Here is a 16,111-nt window from a genome sequence, read left to right as displayed (position 1 = left end):
TTTTTTTTTTTTTAAGGAGCTGCTTTGTATTAAATGAATAAAATATGTTCCGCGTCCCGTCGGGTCCCTGTTCGCTTCCATTCCTCCCCTTTATAAAAAAGGAGTTAATCAGGAATGAGTTGCCACTGGCTTTTTGCAGTTTAGCGCGTTCCCCAGAGGAGTTTTACATCCTCAGCCCATTGGATCATCATCTTTTAATCCTAAAAAATCCCCTCTGCCTGTCTATGGAGTGTTTGAACGCTGAGATCCCGGCGCCTTGTAAACAGGTTTTTTGGTTTTTTTAACCCCCAAACCCAATAAGAATTTAGCTTTGCGTTTATTTTCTGCTCTCACAGATGCTTCTGGTATCAAAATTTCGCCGCTTTCATTTGTTCAGCTGTACAAGAACAGCGTCTGTCCAGCCCCGAGAATGTTTTCAGGTGTTCTGGGAACAGATAAATGTTTCCGATTTTAGAACGCTGGTGGTGTTTAAAGGAAAAGGAACATTGGGAGAAGGGTTTGAGTCTTTTTCCTGTGTGTTAAGGGGGAAAAAAAAAAGTGTTCTTAATTATGACTTGCGGGGTTGGGGGGGGATGCTGCTCCTCCAGAAAAGTAATTCTAAACAGTAAAGGAGGGGGGAAAAAAGGAGGAAAAATGTTCTATGATGTTTTATTTTAATAATCCTTTGCAGGCATGTGAGCCGTGGTCTGAGGGAGAAGAAAAAAAAAATAAAGAAGTTTCAGGGAAAAGGCACGAACAATACCGCCTTTAAACCCAAATCTGCAAACTTCTGAGAATATGCCCTGGTATTGAATACACCGGATTTCTCTCCCGAGCGAAGGGGAAGGTTTTGTTCGTTTGGACAGTCTTTGAATACTGTTCTAAAACTTCTTTCAAGTGAGAACTGAAGAGAGAAATGTTAAGTTCTGCGAGGAGACAATAAGTTAGCATCTTTGAGCGGGGGTCCCTTGCATGCAAATCAGCCTTTCGGCAATTTGGGGGACTTTAATTGGAAGGTGGAAGCGTGCGAAGATAAGAAAGCGACATCGGCAGGAGCTCGCTGGGGCTCGCGGGGGCTCCGGGCCCCTCTCCTCACCTTGCCCGGGGACCCCAGCGCAGCCCCCGGCCCGCCCCGTCGGGCATCGCCCTCTCCCCGCTCTCCCCGAGGTGTCTCGGAAATCAAGCCCCGATTCTGAAGTTTTTATAATTTTCACCTCATGAATTTTTGTCGCCCCTTTTTTCCCCCCCCTCCCCCGGGGGCTTTGGGGCAGGCCCGGATGGTGCTGCCGCTGCCCTCGGCTGTGCTCAGCCCCTTCCTTGGGATGGCTGCGAGGGCTCCTCATTTCCCAGCGCCGGAAAAGGTCTTGAACTCAATTAATAGCTAATAATTAGCTAGCCAGCCCCAGCAGCCGTCCTTAGAGCGGGGAGCGCAAGTGAATGAGGCGCGGACCCCGCGGGGACATCCTTGGGTGTCCCCCTGGGGAATTTCGCTGATTTTTGGGGCTGAGCCGCAGTCCTGCACACGCAGTGCCAGATGAAGGAGGGGACACTGAGGGGACACTGAGGGGACACCCCCCGAGGGCTCCATCGGGGTCCCCAGGGGATGGGGACACCCCCAAAGCGAGCGCTGCTCTGCGGGGATGAGCTCAGGAAACTCCAAATTTGGCAGCAAATGGAGATTTGGGGTTCAAATCGCCACCCCCACAATATTTAATTAACGCAATCCCCCCCTGGCCGGAGCCCTGTGGAGCCGCGGGCCTGGCTTGGGGTTAATGAGGATCAGGGGGTGCCCCGAGCAGGGGAACCCCAAAATTCGGGGCTGAGGGAGGGGAAGGAGCCCCAGCCCCACCAGCAGCTGCATCTGCCTGCCAGCCTCAAATCGGGGGGAATTCTGTCAATTCCGAGGGAAAACGCGACTCAGGTCGTTGTGGTGGCTTCAGAATTGGGAATTTCGGCTGGAAAATGCTCGATCGAAAATTGCCCCAGCCGAACCTGCTGCCCACTCGCTGCTCCCCAAAATCCCCCTGGGGAAAGGAGAGACCGAATCCCTGACAGACCCAGGGCTTGGGCTCTACCCGTGGTAAAACTCTGCTGAATTACAGCGCACATCGTTTCCATTCTGCTTTCATTTGGCAAGCAATCTCCGGGCAAAAATATTTTGATCAAACGTCTAAAAAAAATTGCTATAAGTCCCTAATTTCCCTTCATTCCCAGAGACCGTCACGATGAAAATTGTGTTTACATCCTCAAAACTGTCTGTTCATGGGAGACAACACTGCTCGATGTCTGACGATTGTAATTATAATCATGCTCAAGTTAGATATTCAAATGTAAATTGTGCTTTTCTTTTTCTTTTTTCCATTTTTTTTTTTTACGACTTCTTATTTTAGGACGTGAATTTTTTACCTTCGCCGGGACCAGCAAGGCGCAGTGTAACGAATTCGGAGGAATTCTTAGGGCTGAACATGTTTTTTGAAAAATCTGAAATGGCAATTGACACGGTGTTGATTCATGGCCAGAGGAGCCAGTGTTTTCCTCTAGAAATAACAACAACAAAAAAAATATTCTGATCTAGCCTGATCACCTCATTTTGATGCACAGACGGCTTTCAGTGCAGCTGGAATATCAGGGAAGAGGCGCGGGACAGTGAATGCAGGCACAGGTTATGCTGCAGTATTAATCTTCCCCTCTGTATTTCATCTAAGAGCGACTTAATTTCATTTTATTTCCCCCTGTACAAAACGCATCCATTTCTCCCTTTCTCACTGCCGCTTGTTCTGCCGCTTCTCAAAGGTTTTCGGGTAAAAAAAAATAAATTAATTTAAACCAATGAGAGCGTGTAAATAGGTCACTTCAGGAAAGGCTGTGGCGGGTGCAGGATGTGACACCCGCACTGAGCTCCATCACCTGAGCCACCCGGGGCCGCTCCGGGTGGGGGGGGACCTTTATTGGTGTCTCGCCGCCTCCTCAGAGCGAAGAGGGGCGCATCCACCTTTGCAGAGGTTAATTTTTGTTATTTTTATGATTTTTGCCTCTCCCGGCGCCGCTGCTGGGAGGGCGAGCTGTCCCCCTGTGATGCTCGGAGGGGGCTCCCCGCCTTGTCCCCGTTGCTGTCCCCGGCTGTCCTTAACCGCCCCCTTGTGCCGGCTGCTCGCAGGGACCGGGGCTTGGCGAGGTGTCGGAATTCCTGGGTGCGAGGCAGCCGCTCCTCATCCCGCCCTGGGTGCGCTCCCGCCGCTAATTAGCGGCAGATTAGCGGGGAAAATCCCCCAGGGAAAGCGTGTGACATTCCCAGCGCCCGACTCGCCACCCCTGCGGAGCGCAGCCCCGTCCTGCGCCGCCGGCTTCTTGCGTAGTTTGAAATATTTAATTCCCGGTTTAACGCGGCGCGCAGGAACAAGGGGTGATTGATGCGAAAATCCTCGCAAGGGATGGGGTGACTCGGGGCGTGCGGACAAGCTGGACGGGCTCAAGCGTTTTAATCTTCTTTGCTGCTTGAGAATGCTTGTGCAAAACAGCTCGCCGAGCGCTAAGGGTGTCACATCTTTACCCTCGTGGGTGCCCGCGCTGGGCAGTTCCCACCTGGAGCGTGTTTTCCTTGTAGAACACCTGGGAACTCAAGGCTTGTGCTGGAGGTGCCAAGGAACCCACCCGTAAATAGCTGCCGCTCCCCAGAGCTGCGGGGACCCCCCTGCCCCACTGAAATCTGTTAGACACCAGGGTGGAGGCGCAAAAAAGGGGCGAGGACGGAGGGGTGAACCTCAAGCAGGCTCATTTTGGGACCACCCAGACCCCTCTCAGCCCGCGGGTCCTCTCAGCGTGTGCTGCCCAGAGGGGCTTGGCTCTGTGGTTATTAATTAATGGTTATTAATTCTCGGGGTGCTTTTCCCCTCCAGCCATGCCCAGGGCGGGCAGAGCTCCTGGGGAAGCGGCGGAGCACGGAGCAGGGCCCCGGCTCCTTGGCTTGACCCGGCAGCGCCCAGAACCTTCCTGGCGCTTCTCCCCGTTCTCCACGCTCATTAATTTCCCGTTCCCCGTGGAACAAACACGCACTCAAACAGGTGCAGGCTGCAAAAGCCGCTGCCCACCGCGGGATGCTCGGGGGGGCTTCGGGGATTCCGGGGGGTGCGAGGTTCTCCCTGCCCGGCCGCACACCTCGCTGCGGGGTTTGCTGAGCCCCAGGACCCCTCTCCTTCCATGGGGAGCTCAGAACCGGCCCCGGCTCAGCCCCGCGTCCCGGAGCGCTGAGCCCGGAGCGCCCGGGCCGTGCCCTCGGTACCAGCCCCGAGCTGGGCACACCGGGCCCGTTCCCGGGGGCAGAACGGCTGCGGGAAGGGATCCCACTCGTGTCGTGTCCTTCCCCACACGCACTGCAGCCCACGGCCAGCACACCCCGCCACCGGCCCTTCCAAATTCGTTCTCTATTTATTTTTTTTTCTCCCCCACCTTTTTAGTTTTTTATTTTAGGTGGGTTTCTCCCCTTTTCCCCCTTTTCTGGGCGGGCAAAGCGCCGCATCCCGGCCTTGTCGCTCCGCTCCCCGCTCCAGCCCGGCCTCTGCCGCCTCGGCCCGGCAGGAACGCGGCCGGAGCCGGGGAAGCCGCACGGGCAGACCCGGAGACAACCGGGAACAAGCGGGGCAGCCCCAGCACGGCGCCTTTCCATCGCTTCTCGCTGGCTTCGTTTGCAGAATCACCCCCTAAACCGTGGAACCGTTTGAGCCACCCCAACCGCGCACCCCCAAACGCGTTTTGCTTCTCCCCAAATATCCCCGAGCGGGGGGATTCCCGCAGGAGCGGATTCCTGGGGGAGTTCGGGTGATGGAGGTGGGGGGGAATTGGGAAGAAAAACAAAATAACCACGGGGTTGTGCGGGGCTGGGGCTGAGTGGGGGCACGGCCGCGGTGCTCCGAGCCCTCCATGACCTTCGTTCCCGCGTCATCCTCCTCTGGTTCTACCCGGGAGAAACAACCCGGGACAACGTTTTCAAACTGAAACCCGTCCCTGGAGCGGCTCGGTGGGGGACAGCGAGAGTCCGGGATGGCTGCGAGAAATATTTCAATGAGTCCGGAACACTCGAGCTCCTGTTTCACCGGTGAGGCTGGGAAGAGCTTGTTTTTCCAACCTCGGGGTGCCCGGCGCGCCGTGGAACGGCGTCCTCGAGGCAGGAATTCATTCACAGGCACCGCTTCGGCATTTTTAGGCGACACGTGGCTCCGAGTTGCCTTCAAACGGATTTATTTTATTTGGCCTCCCGCTCCCCCCCACCCTTTCCCTCGAAAAGCCGGCTCCTCGGTAGCATCTGAAAAGGCCTCGGCTCCCATTTGCAATTAAAGAGTTTATTGAGGAGGGGAAAACCGGTAATTAGCAGGAATATTCCCCCCCCTTCCCCGGTTCCACCTGCAGGGCAGGAGTGCAGCTGGCGGAATGGCTTCCAGCAGGGACCTGACGCACCCACACAAGTTTTGCTTTGTTTTTTGGGGTTTTTTTTAGGGTTTTTTTGCGGTTCCCTTCTGTGCGAGGGCTCCCCGGGACGGGTCCGCACCTCCAGCGCGGAGCGCCGCGCTGCCCTCACCCCCCCCAATTATTTTATACGGAATGTTTTAAGACGACGCGCGTTTTTCTCCCTCTCTCCATATTAATCTCATTAAATCCTACCTTTCAACCTTCTTCCGTGACCATCTGACCTGGCCACTTGAATTCAAATAGTGCTTTCTCCGCAGTCAAAGCCAGCACATCAATCACCGGCTATTTACACTTCGCTCCTCTCTTCAAAGCGCCTCTGCCCCAGCGCTCGCTACCTCCACTCGGGGGGGGCCCGGCCAGGTCCTGGGGGGCTCCGGGGGTGTCTGTCCTTCCTGTCCCCCCTTTCCTCCGGTGTCTGGCGGCTTCTCCCATCCCTGGGGAGCGCTGCCTCAGCGCGCTGCTTTCCACCTGAAAGGCAGAGCAGAGCGGCCGCCTCCCCTCCCTCTCTCCCTGCCCGACCCCTCCCGGCTGCCCGGGGCCCTCCCGCGACAAACCGAGGGTGAAACCCCGGCGAACGGCGACAGAACAGAGCCGGGGATGAAGCAGCGAAGCTGCCGAAAAGCTGGGAAAATTCTGGTAGAAACGCGAGAAATACCGACAAAACACAGCGCGAGTTGTGGTATTTTAAAAGTTATTATTTTTTAAAGTTAGGCAACCACCCCCTCCCCATAAGCCGAAGGGGGATAGGAAGGCAAAAGAAAAAAAAAAAAGTTTAAAAAAGGAAGAAAATAAAGACAGACACTGGTTGAAAAGTTACGTAAATAAACATTTTTCAGATTAAAAACAAAAGCATGTCCAAGCTAGGAACGTTTACAAGATGACAACTACTAACAAACTTTCCCTACAGCATTGCTATTTAGTAGTAACAACAATAATAATAGAATAATAATAATAATCACCTCTTTATAGGATGGCACCTTGATCCTTAAATATTGTCCAGTGTGTAAGGTCAGTGTGCGGAGGGTTAGGAGCGGAGAGGGCTGATTTTTCTTAAAGGGGCAGATCAGGCAAGGCTGTGATGGTGTCGGCAGAGAGGAGGGGGCAGAGATAAGTGGTCTGAGGAAGAGGATAGGACAGGAAAAAAAAAAAAAAAAAAAAAAAAAAAAGGAGAGAGAAGAAAAAAAAAAAAAAAACTACCAAACCAGCCCGATGATGATGAATACATTGGAAAGTTTTTTTGGCCCTGGTGAGGGTGTCAGATTGAATGCTCTGTGCGCATGTGCGAAGGTGTCCAAACTGACAATGCTGGGGAGATGAAGATAGTGTGTAGCTGCTTCTGGGCTCAAGGAGGAGGAGAGGAATCCACACGCCGACACGATGAGATCCAAGGCGAGGGCGAGAAAACTGCCCAAAAGTAGGTCCTTTCTCTCCCTTCTTCCGCGTACCGGCGGCGGGCCCGGGGGCGCGGAGCCGGGCCGGGGGCTGCGCGGGGCTGAGCCCCTCTCTCGCCCTCCCTCCCTCCCTCTCTCCCTCCCCGCGGCGGCGGCCGCGCTGCCCGCACCGCCCGCCCGCCCCTGGGCGCGGATCCCCCCGCGCTGCCCCGCGCTGCTCCGCGCTGCCCGCTCCGCGCTCCGCCGGCGGTGCGGCGGTGCGGGGCCGGGGGAGAAAAGCGAAAGTTGGAGCTGGAAGTTGACGAAAGGGGATAGCGAGCAACTTTTTTTTTTTTTTTTTTTTTTTTTTTTTTTTTTTTTTTATTGAGTCGTTCCCAAGTCTTGTGAAATAATATTCCCGGCTCCTGAAATAGTGGGCGCTAGAGGTCTGCGTTTGGCATCTGCCGGCGGGAGCCGAGAGACGGAGCGCTGGAGAGAGGGGGGAGAGAGAGAGAGACGGGCGGGGGGGGGAGTGGGAGAAACCCTTCTGGTCTCGGGAACAATTATCGAGGAGAGAGGGAAGGAAGAGAATTTGTAGCAAAAAATGGATCCGCTCTCAGTGAGGGGCTTTGGAGTCGCAGGTCCAGAGGGAAGATCCTGAAGGCAGCTCGGGTGTCCCAGCTGGGGGTTAAGAAGGTCTGGGGGAGGGGAGTGTGGGGGAGTGTCTTTAATTTTTAATTTTTTAAAATTTACTTGGGGAGTGGAATTGCAGCTCGTAAGTCTCGCGCAGCTTTTTTCCTCCCGCTCCGTCTTCCAGCGGACCCTCTCCCCGTTCGCTCTTTCTTTCGAGTGGTTTTTAGACTGGATTTTCCGAGGAGGAAGGAGAGTGCGGCTTTAGTAGCGAAGAGCGGGTCCTCTATGCCTGCAGAGTCCCGCAGCAAAGGCTCGGGATGGTTCCTCGGTGATTCCCTGTTCGGTTCCGGTGGCAGCGCACGATCCCGGAGCTGGGCAGCCTGTCTGTCCTTTTATTATTATTATTATTATTCTCATTATTATTATTATTACTACCACTATTATTTAGTTTCTGTTTCGCTCTGCCTCTCTGTGCGAAGTATGCGGAGCTGCAGAAGTTCCAGCTCAGTCTGCGCCCCGCTGGAAACTCCGCTCGTAGCGCTCGGAAAAGCCTCGGGCGAGCAGCGGTGCCCGCTCCGGTTCCTCGCGTGGCTTTCCACGGGGACCTGGGGCCGCTCAGAGCCGGGGGGACCCCCCCAATGTGATGGAGAACATCCCCCCCTGAATGCCCCGTTCGGGGTTCAGCCTCTCCCCGCCGCTGCCGAGGGGTCACGGGCGCTCCAGCGCTGCCACACGTGGGCTCCGGGGTGGATTTTGTCATTCAAGTTCGTCATTTCGGAGCCTTTCCCGGCCGCCAAGGTCAGCGAGGGCCGGTGCCGCCCCCCGGGAGGACACCCCGGTTCTAGGGGGGACCCTTCCCCAAAGCTCCCGGGGCCAATTTCCTCACAAAGTCGCTTTGTCGCCGGCCCCGAGCTCCGGCCGCCGCCGCTGTTTTGCGGCCCCAGGCCCCGCGGGTCACCTTGGTGTCGCGACATTTCCCATCGCCATCCAGATGTCCCCAAAGCGTGTCCGTGTGTCCCCCGAACACCTCCCTCGGCTCTGTTTAGGGCGGGATGGGTGACCCTGAGCGTGGTCAACATTGTCACCCCATGGCCGGGGCGTTAGACGGGAAGTTCATTGAATTAATCCAGGGATTTTATTTTGCTTTAATTTATTTTTTACAATAAACACTCGTTTCAAGCGTCCCCGTTCAAATAATAACTTTTTAAAAAGTCGTCACTTATTGTTTTAGGTTGTTAAAGCGAGGAATGATTTTCAGAGCTCTCTTGGCTGGAAAAGCGAAGTTCAATGGTTAAATAAGGCGGAATATTTCACTTTTACTTTTATTTTCTTTTTAATTTTTTTTCCCCCTCGCTTTTCCTTCTCTTTCTTTTTACTTCTTGAAAAGGCCCCGGGTTTTTTTTTGCAGATGGGTTCAGTGCGGGTTTTTACAGATGTGTCCCTGGAGGGTGCGGTGCGGATCCCGGCCGCGTTTGAGCGCGGCTGGGACCCTCCACGCTCCCTCCGTGAGCTCTCAGCGAGCTCCTGCAGTCAAGAGCTGAAAGATTTTCGGTGTTTGGATATCTCAAGAGCTCGGGGAAGGGCTGAGATCTCCTCGGCCGGGAGCGAGCCCTTCCCGGCGGCCGCGAGCACGCCTGGAAGCGCCTGCTCGGAGGCTGAGCCCTGATTAAAATCAGGTGTTTAATACAATACAAGGCCCAACGGTTTATGGGGTTTCAGCCGAGGATTTTTTAGGGATCACAGTTCAAAACAGTAGTCCGGAGCTAAGGTTTCAATATCCCAGGAGTATTTATTTGCCAAACAGATTAAACACGGACACGAGTGTGGGATCTCGCTGTATTTTCCCCGAAGAAGTAGCCACAACTTCTTTCACTGTATGGAGCACCTCAGGTCCCTTCCAAACTCGTTTTTTTGGCTGTTCCAGCCCCAGGAGTGGCTGCGGGTGCTGGGAGAGCCCGCACGGCCCCGGTGCGCGGCCGCCGAGCCGTGCGAGCGGCGCACGGGGCTTTAAAACCACGCTGTGCGCTGGAAAATTTCATTTCATTGGACAATATTTTAAGCAGATGTGAGGCTCCGCTGGGAATTCCACAATATTACCTGCCTGGGGAAAGGGGAGAACGCGTGTGCGCTGGGATGGGAGAGGAATTCTCGGTGGGGAGAGCGGCAGGTACCGAGGGCAGCGGAGCTGAACCGGAGCCGGGAATGGTTCTCGCTCTCTCCGTGGCTCCCGGAGCCTTTAGAAACGCTGTAAATCAGAACACGAGACTCTCTAAGGGTGCAGGGAGGAGCAGCAGCCCCGAGGGTGCCGGAGCCCAGGTGAGCGCTGCCCCCGCATCCCCCGCAGCCCCGAAGGGATCACCGGGACGGGCAGCTCGAAGGCCACGCCGTGTCCCCGGCTCCAAGGGCCTCGGTTTTCCGCGAGAAAATAAAATCTGGGCAGCGGGGAGAGGGCTCTGCAGCACCGGGGGTCTCGCTGCTGCTGGCAGGGAGAGGATGCAGAGGAGGAAAATGACCCAGGAGCTGGGCGCTGCACGCTTACAGCGAATTCGTTTCCTTTCGAAATCCGTGAATTTCAGAGTACAGCCACAACACCGAGCTGCACACGGCAGGAGCACAGGGCTATAAATAAATGCTCGTGCTGGCAAATTATGACTGTTATTTCTGCAGCCCCGTTTGTTTTTCGCTGTTAGCAATAGGAGCGAGGCACACTTTGGGGCCGGAGTTTGCAGGCAGCGCTGGTGCATCCTCCGGGCACGCTGGACTGGCAGGAAAATGGTTGTGAACCCAACCCTGCCGTGCCCGGCACCGGTTTCACCTTCGAGGAGAGAACAGGCTTCCCGTTTACTGATATTTTATTAATTTTATTTTAATTACGGCTGAAGAGACAGCGAAGGGGAAAGGGAGAGCAGCGAGGAGAGCTGGAGCCCAAGCGCCACTTCCCGGCTCTGTTTGGGCTCCCACAGACGCTTCCAAAGCTGCCACGCACCGAGCAGGAAAATTTATGGCGCTTTGGGGCGTTGGGATTTTTTCCCATCTCCGAAGATCTCCCTGTGCCCTGTCCCTACCCAGACCCCGGTCATGGGGAGAGGAACGAGCGGCCCCGCTGTGCCCGGCCCGGTTCCGTGCCCTCGGTGACCGGGAGGTCCCCAAAGCTCTCCCGAGCGGCGGCCGCGGGTGCGGAGCCCAGCGCAGGTGCGGAGCCGCCGCCGGGTCCCCACCGTGCCTGGGTCCCCCCCTGTCCTGCCCCGGATCTGTTCAATTAGGCAATTAGGGATGCGGGGAAAGGAAGAAGGGGGGGGGGGGGGGGGGGTTTGATCCGCTAATTAAGGTGATGCGTAATTAGCGCTTCAACAAAAATCGCCGAGGAGTTGAGATCGCTTTACTCTTCATTTATTTTTTTTTCATTTCCCCCTCAAATTCTATAAATATAATGTATCAATTCCCCCACTCGTCCCGCGTGGGTTATTTGGGGAAAAGCACAGAAGGAACAACTGCAGGGCACGTCCTCTCCTTGGCCTGGGCAGGAATTTGGCAAACGGGGGCACCGAGCTGGGGTTTGGACGAGGGGCACTGGCTGCTCTCAGCCGCAGGGCAGCTCCGAGGTGCCAAAGGGATCGGGATTGGGGTCCGGCCAGCGCTCCTGGGTGTCCGAGCAGCTCGGATGAGGTGCGTGTGATGCCCATCCACGTGCGCTCGCATCACGGGGCGCTGGAGGCTCCGCACACAAATCTGAGTTTATAAAGTGCGTCAGAGAAAGGCGCGTTATCCCAAACCCGCCGAATTCCCCATTTCACGGAATTCCCGTTGCCTGTAAAACCTCCGTGTCTGTCTGTGCGGAGGCGTTTGTCTGTCGGGCTGGCAGCGCACACACAAAGCTCTTAAAACGCGCATAAAAAACACAGCTACTGCACGGTCACGACCCAGAATGTTCCGTGCAGAAATCGGACTGAATCTGTACTTTATGTTTAGTTTTTTAACTCGACCATCTAAACCTGCTTTATTTTTAGGCTTTGCACTGGGACTGCTGGGTGAGCTCAGGGATGGCAGGGGAGATCTTTGATGAGCTGGGGGGATAAAAATAAACGCAACATTTTCCTGAGGGCTGCTATTAAAAATACCTGGGGAAGACACTGATGTCGGGAAAGCACAGAAATGCCCTTTTGGCCGATTTTAGCCACACTCTAGCAGGATCAGAGAGCCCTGAGGGCAGCAGGGCTGGGAAGAGCCGGCCGGGATGGAGCGCAGCGCACCTGAAGCGCGCACGATCCCCGCTCCTTTCCAGGCAAAAAAGCGAGGCAGGAGCTTGGATTTCACCCCACGGCAGCGCTGTAATTCATCGCTGCCTCTCGCTGCGATGATATCCCGGCTCCGGAGCGTTCCACGAGCGGGGAATTCTGCCGGGATTCTCCGGTTCCACCTGCCCGCCGGGCTGCGGGCTCCGATCCTTGGAGGGGATGGCACAGAAATGTTCTGTGACACAGGGAATGGCACAGAAATCTCCTGTGCCACAGGGAATGGCACAGGAATCTCCTGTGACACAGGGAATGGCACAGAAATCTCCTGTACCGCAGGGAAATCGCCTCTCCGGGCACGGCTGAGCTCCTTCGTGTCTGCAAAGCAGCCGGAGATTCTCGCAAGGAAAGGCCCCGTTGAGTGAGAAGTGTTATTATTGTGATGATGGCTATGATTATTAGGGCTTAGGTGGTTTATAAAAAGCTCGGTGCTGTTTAATACGGTGCTTTAAAGACAAAGGCATGAGAAGTTTGCAAACACGAAGGAGGTGAGGCTCAGGAGACACCTGGATGCTGGGGAATGAGTTGAGATCCTCCGGCAGGGCTGGGGAAGGGAGGAGGTGAGAGCAGCGACTTGTGCAGGATCCCTGCCCGCTCCTGGTGCCAGAATCAGGAGGAGAATCCACATTTTTCAGAGCCTTCTACCTGTAAAAATTCCATTCTCTCTGGTTATTATTATTTCCCACCCCGTCTTGATGCGTTAAAACTTCAGCTGGGTGAAATTGTTTAGTGGAAGAAAAAGCTGCATTCCCAACCCAGACCCTTCCTGTGGCACAGAGCTGGTGGCACCTGGGATTATTTGTGCCCTCCGTGGGCCAGGACAAGCTCAAGCCTTTATTTCCACAACTTGCTGGCTCTCCCCTATTACTGGATGTGTTTATTTTTTTACCCCCACTTAGGGATTATTTAAATGACAAACTCCGATTTAGCGCTAAGGGGGAACACCCAAATCTTGGCTGATAATGATTTTCTCGTGGCTATTTCCCAAAAGACAGCGTTCATCCCAGGGGGGTGAGAGCCCAGCACATCAATAAATGCACATCCACAGTGTCTGTCTGCAGCTGGGGATGGACACATCTGTAAAAGGGGATGTGCAAACACATTTGTTCCACTCTGGGTAACAGCCTGTTGATATGGCATCCCCTTCTAAAATTCCTGCTGGCCTTTCTCGTCTTAAACACACCTTTTAACTTTTATTTTTTTTTCCTCTTTTTTCTTTCTTTTTTTAATTTTTTTTTTTTTCTGGAGAAATTTCAGTTCAGGGATGTTGGAGTGGAAAAGATCTACGACCTTATTATTTCTTTTCTTTTCCTAATGGATTTTCATGCATCAGCGCTACCTCCTCACGGCTGTTTATTTTCATTTTTATTGCACTTGGGTTTGCCTTGTGCACCGTCCAAATCTGTAACAGAGTGTCCCTGTCCCGTGGAGGATTTCTTCCTCCTCTTCCCTCCCTGAGTGATGGCACCTTCCCTGCTCATAAAAATGAAATATGACTTTCATCCCTGCTCTAAGTGTGCATCATGCTTCTGAATGTTCATGCCTGAATAAGGAGAATTTTTATCGTTGGGGTTTTTTTTTTCCCTGTAATTGGGAAGAAATTTCCCTGCGGCAAGGGATGTCTTGGTGGATAGGTTTGGAAAATGAACTCCTTTTCCATGGATTTAAGTGCATGACAGTGGGAGGAAGGAAAGTTTCTGTTCAGAGGGTGACTGAACTTTGATCATGTTCGCTAAAAATGGTGTTTTACCCAAATTTATAAAAAATAGCTAATAAGGTGGGGTTTTCTGTACCACTGAACCCACTTTTGTGCTGCAAACGAGGCCACTGGTCCTCTTGGGGAGACATTTTCCAGGTGAAAATGGACTGAGACAGCCAAATTATTTCCAGTAGGCCACAGGATAATGCTCCCATCATGGTAAATCCTGGTCTGCAACCGAGCTGGTGTGGAAAGACTTTGTGGAAAGACTTTGTGAAAAGACTTTGTCTTCTCTTCAGCATCCCCTTTTTGGGATTATTTTAGGGACACGAGTGGGGCTGGCTGCCCCACAGCCCTCCCCAAAGCTGCACAGGCACCAGGGATGAAGTGTCAGCCCAAGAGAAACCAGGTGCTGATTAATTTTTACCTCCATATTTTACATCTTTCAGGTGTTTTGCTTTAAGGTCCGGTTTGGGAGGTGGGTTTTGGGTGGTTTTTTTTGGTTTTTTTTTTTGCTTCTCTGTTGTTCTTGGCTTGGGAACTCTCCCAGCAGAGCCCTGAGACACAATGCCCTGGCCTCAGCTATTGGGATCAATTTAGCCATCATTACCAGATAACACTGTCAGCCCGTTTGAGATCCATATTTGTTTAATAGTTAATGTTCTGGACAAAACACAGAGAGCTGGGGAGAAGTCAAACTGCCCTGAATGCTCTGCTTATTTTATATCCACTATAACTATTTTTGTCCATGAAAATTGGCTTAATTATATCAATGGAATGTTTCTTTTTCAATTCTGTAGGCAATTAGTCCATCTTGCTGGCTGCAATTTATTTTAATAAAAAAATAAACCAGTGGCGTGTTCAGTTCCTCATCCCCTGGGGACAAATGCGATTGGTGTGTTTAATTTCATTAACTACAATGCGGCCTACTGGAAAAATGTATAAAATCAGCTTTATACAGCTTAAACACTGGCATTTGAAACAAATCATTACTGCATTAGCTGTCACCCTGGTAATTCTAGAATCCAAGACAAAAATATTATAGCTGTTTTTATAACCCTCTGCAAATACACTGTTAAAATAATTTGTAATCATTTTTTAAACATGGCCTGATGTTTTCGGTTAAAATATCTTATCACCACCAGAGAAGGTTGGCTATTCATTATCAAAAGGAGGCTTTATTGAATGATTCATAGGTTGCTTCCCCAGCAGAAAATCCCCTCCTGTCTGCCTGAAGCTCCTTGCTTTGGATATGGACTCTCAGCACTCAGAGGTTTTTTTGAACCATATTTGTATTGCTCCAGTTGTAATTCCAATTTTGGGAGGACAAGTTTCATCAGCAGTGTAGATGAGGAAATTCATCAATTCTTTGAAATATTCTTCAGCTATATTCAAAAATTCAGATTTTCTTCTCATGAGACCCAGTGGGGAACATCCCAAACCAGCTCTGAGTGTTCCTTTGGGCTCTGAGGTGGGAGGGAAGAGTTCCCAAAATCAGCCCTGATTCTGTGAGATTCAGCTCAATCCAGCCCAACTCATCTGAACCCAAATCCTCAACACACACAGACTCTGTCTGAAGCTCCCTGCTTTGGAGATGGACTCAGCACTCAGGTTTTTTACTTTTTTGAACCAAATTTGTGTTGCTTCAGTTGTGATTCCAGTTTTGGGAGGGGAAGTGCAAGGTGCAGTTTCATCAGCAGTGCAGATGAGGAATATTCAAAAATTCAGCTTTTTTTCCCATGAAAACCCAGGGGGGAACATCCCAAACCAGCTCTGAGTGTTCCTTTGGCCTCTGAGGTGCGAGGAAAAGCTGACACTGTGCCCATCCCACTCTGAATTTCCAAAATCAGTTCTGATTCTGTGAGGTTCAGCCCAGCCCAGCCCATCTCAACCCAAATCCTCAACACACCCAGATCCTGGCACTTTGTACCCCCTCACCTCACCTGGATATTTTTCAGATGCCACAATTTGGCCACAAAACTGCTCTTTTTGATTTAAAAATGAATCTGTTCCCTGTGTAAGAGCACCCAGGGCTGGTTTAAGAGATGTGTAACCCCTGAGTAAGGCTGGGCACAGCACCCGTGCCTGATCTGAGCTTAAACTGCTGAAACTCAGGATTTCTGCTGAATGCTGAAACTCAGGATTTCTGCTGAAACTCAGGATTTCTTTTTGAAATGCAAGGCCAGATCCCTGACTCATGTAAATCAGCACCAACATCAATGAACCTAATTTTCACCAGCTGAGGACACGGCCCCAGAGATTTGTGTGCATGTGCATAATAAAAATGTACAAATATGGGTCTAGAACTGCTTCAAGGGGGTTCACTCCCAGCCTCTGCAGATCAATATCTGCTGCAGAAATGCACTTTGGCTCGGCTTGGTTTTTCTCCTTAACTTAAGGAATGATCAATTCTATAACCTCAGCATTTTTGAGACAGATTGCTATTTTCTGAAGTGGCAAGGACTTCCTTTCCAGGGGAGTAATCCACAGAGGATGGGCCACACTGGACATGAGCCATCTGCTCCCTTGCACGCACTCAGCTTTATTTATTTCTTCTCCCTTCCCCTGCTGTCATAACCAGTAGTTCATTTTCTTTCCCTATCTTTAACTTTACAGCAGCGGCACCTTGTTGCAAGTGATACCAATTTATTGTTTTATTGGTGTGGCAGGGCAGG

General features: G+C 52.4%; 1 protein-coding gene across 1 annotated transcript in view; it reads left to right on the top strand.

Annotated features, from left to right (window-relative positions):
• The first annotated feature begins 6,656 nt into the window (after positions 1–6,656).
• Positions 6,657–16,111, top strand: part of PRDM16 (PR/SET domain 16) — a 291,343-nt gene continuing 281,888 nt past the window's right edge. The window contains exon 1 of the mRNA XM_054291927.1: positions 6,657–6,856. Coding sequence (XP_054147902.1) covers positions 6,820–6,856 — 37 coding nt within the window. The 5' untranslated portion in view covers positions 6,657–6,819. The remainder of the gene's footprint in view (positions 6,857–16,111) is intronic.

Source organism: Melozone crissalis, unplaced genomic scaffold, assembly GCF_028551555.1.
Source record: "Melozone crissalis strain CALT ecotype California unplaced genomic scaffold, PUWL_Pcris_2 ptg000107l_1, whole genome shotgun sequence".
NCBI classification, from domain to species: Eukaryota; Metazoa; Chordata; class Aves; order Passeriformes; family Passerellidae; genus Melozone; species Melozone crissalis.
This window is presented reverse-complemented; position numbering and strand designations above follow the sequence as displayed.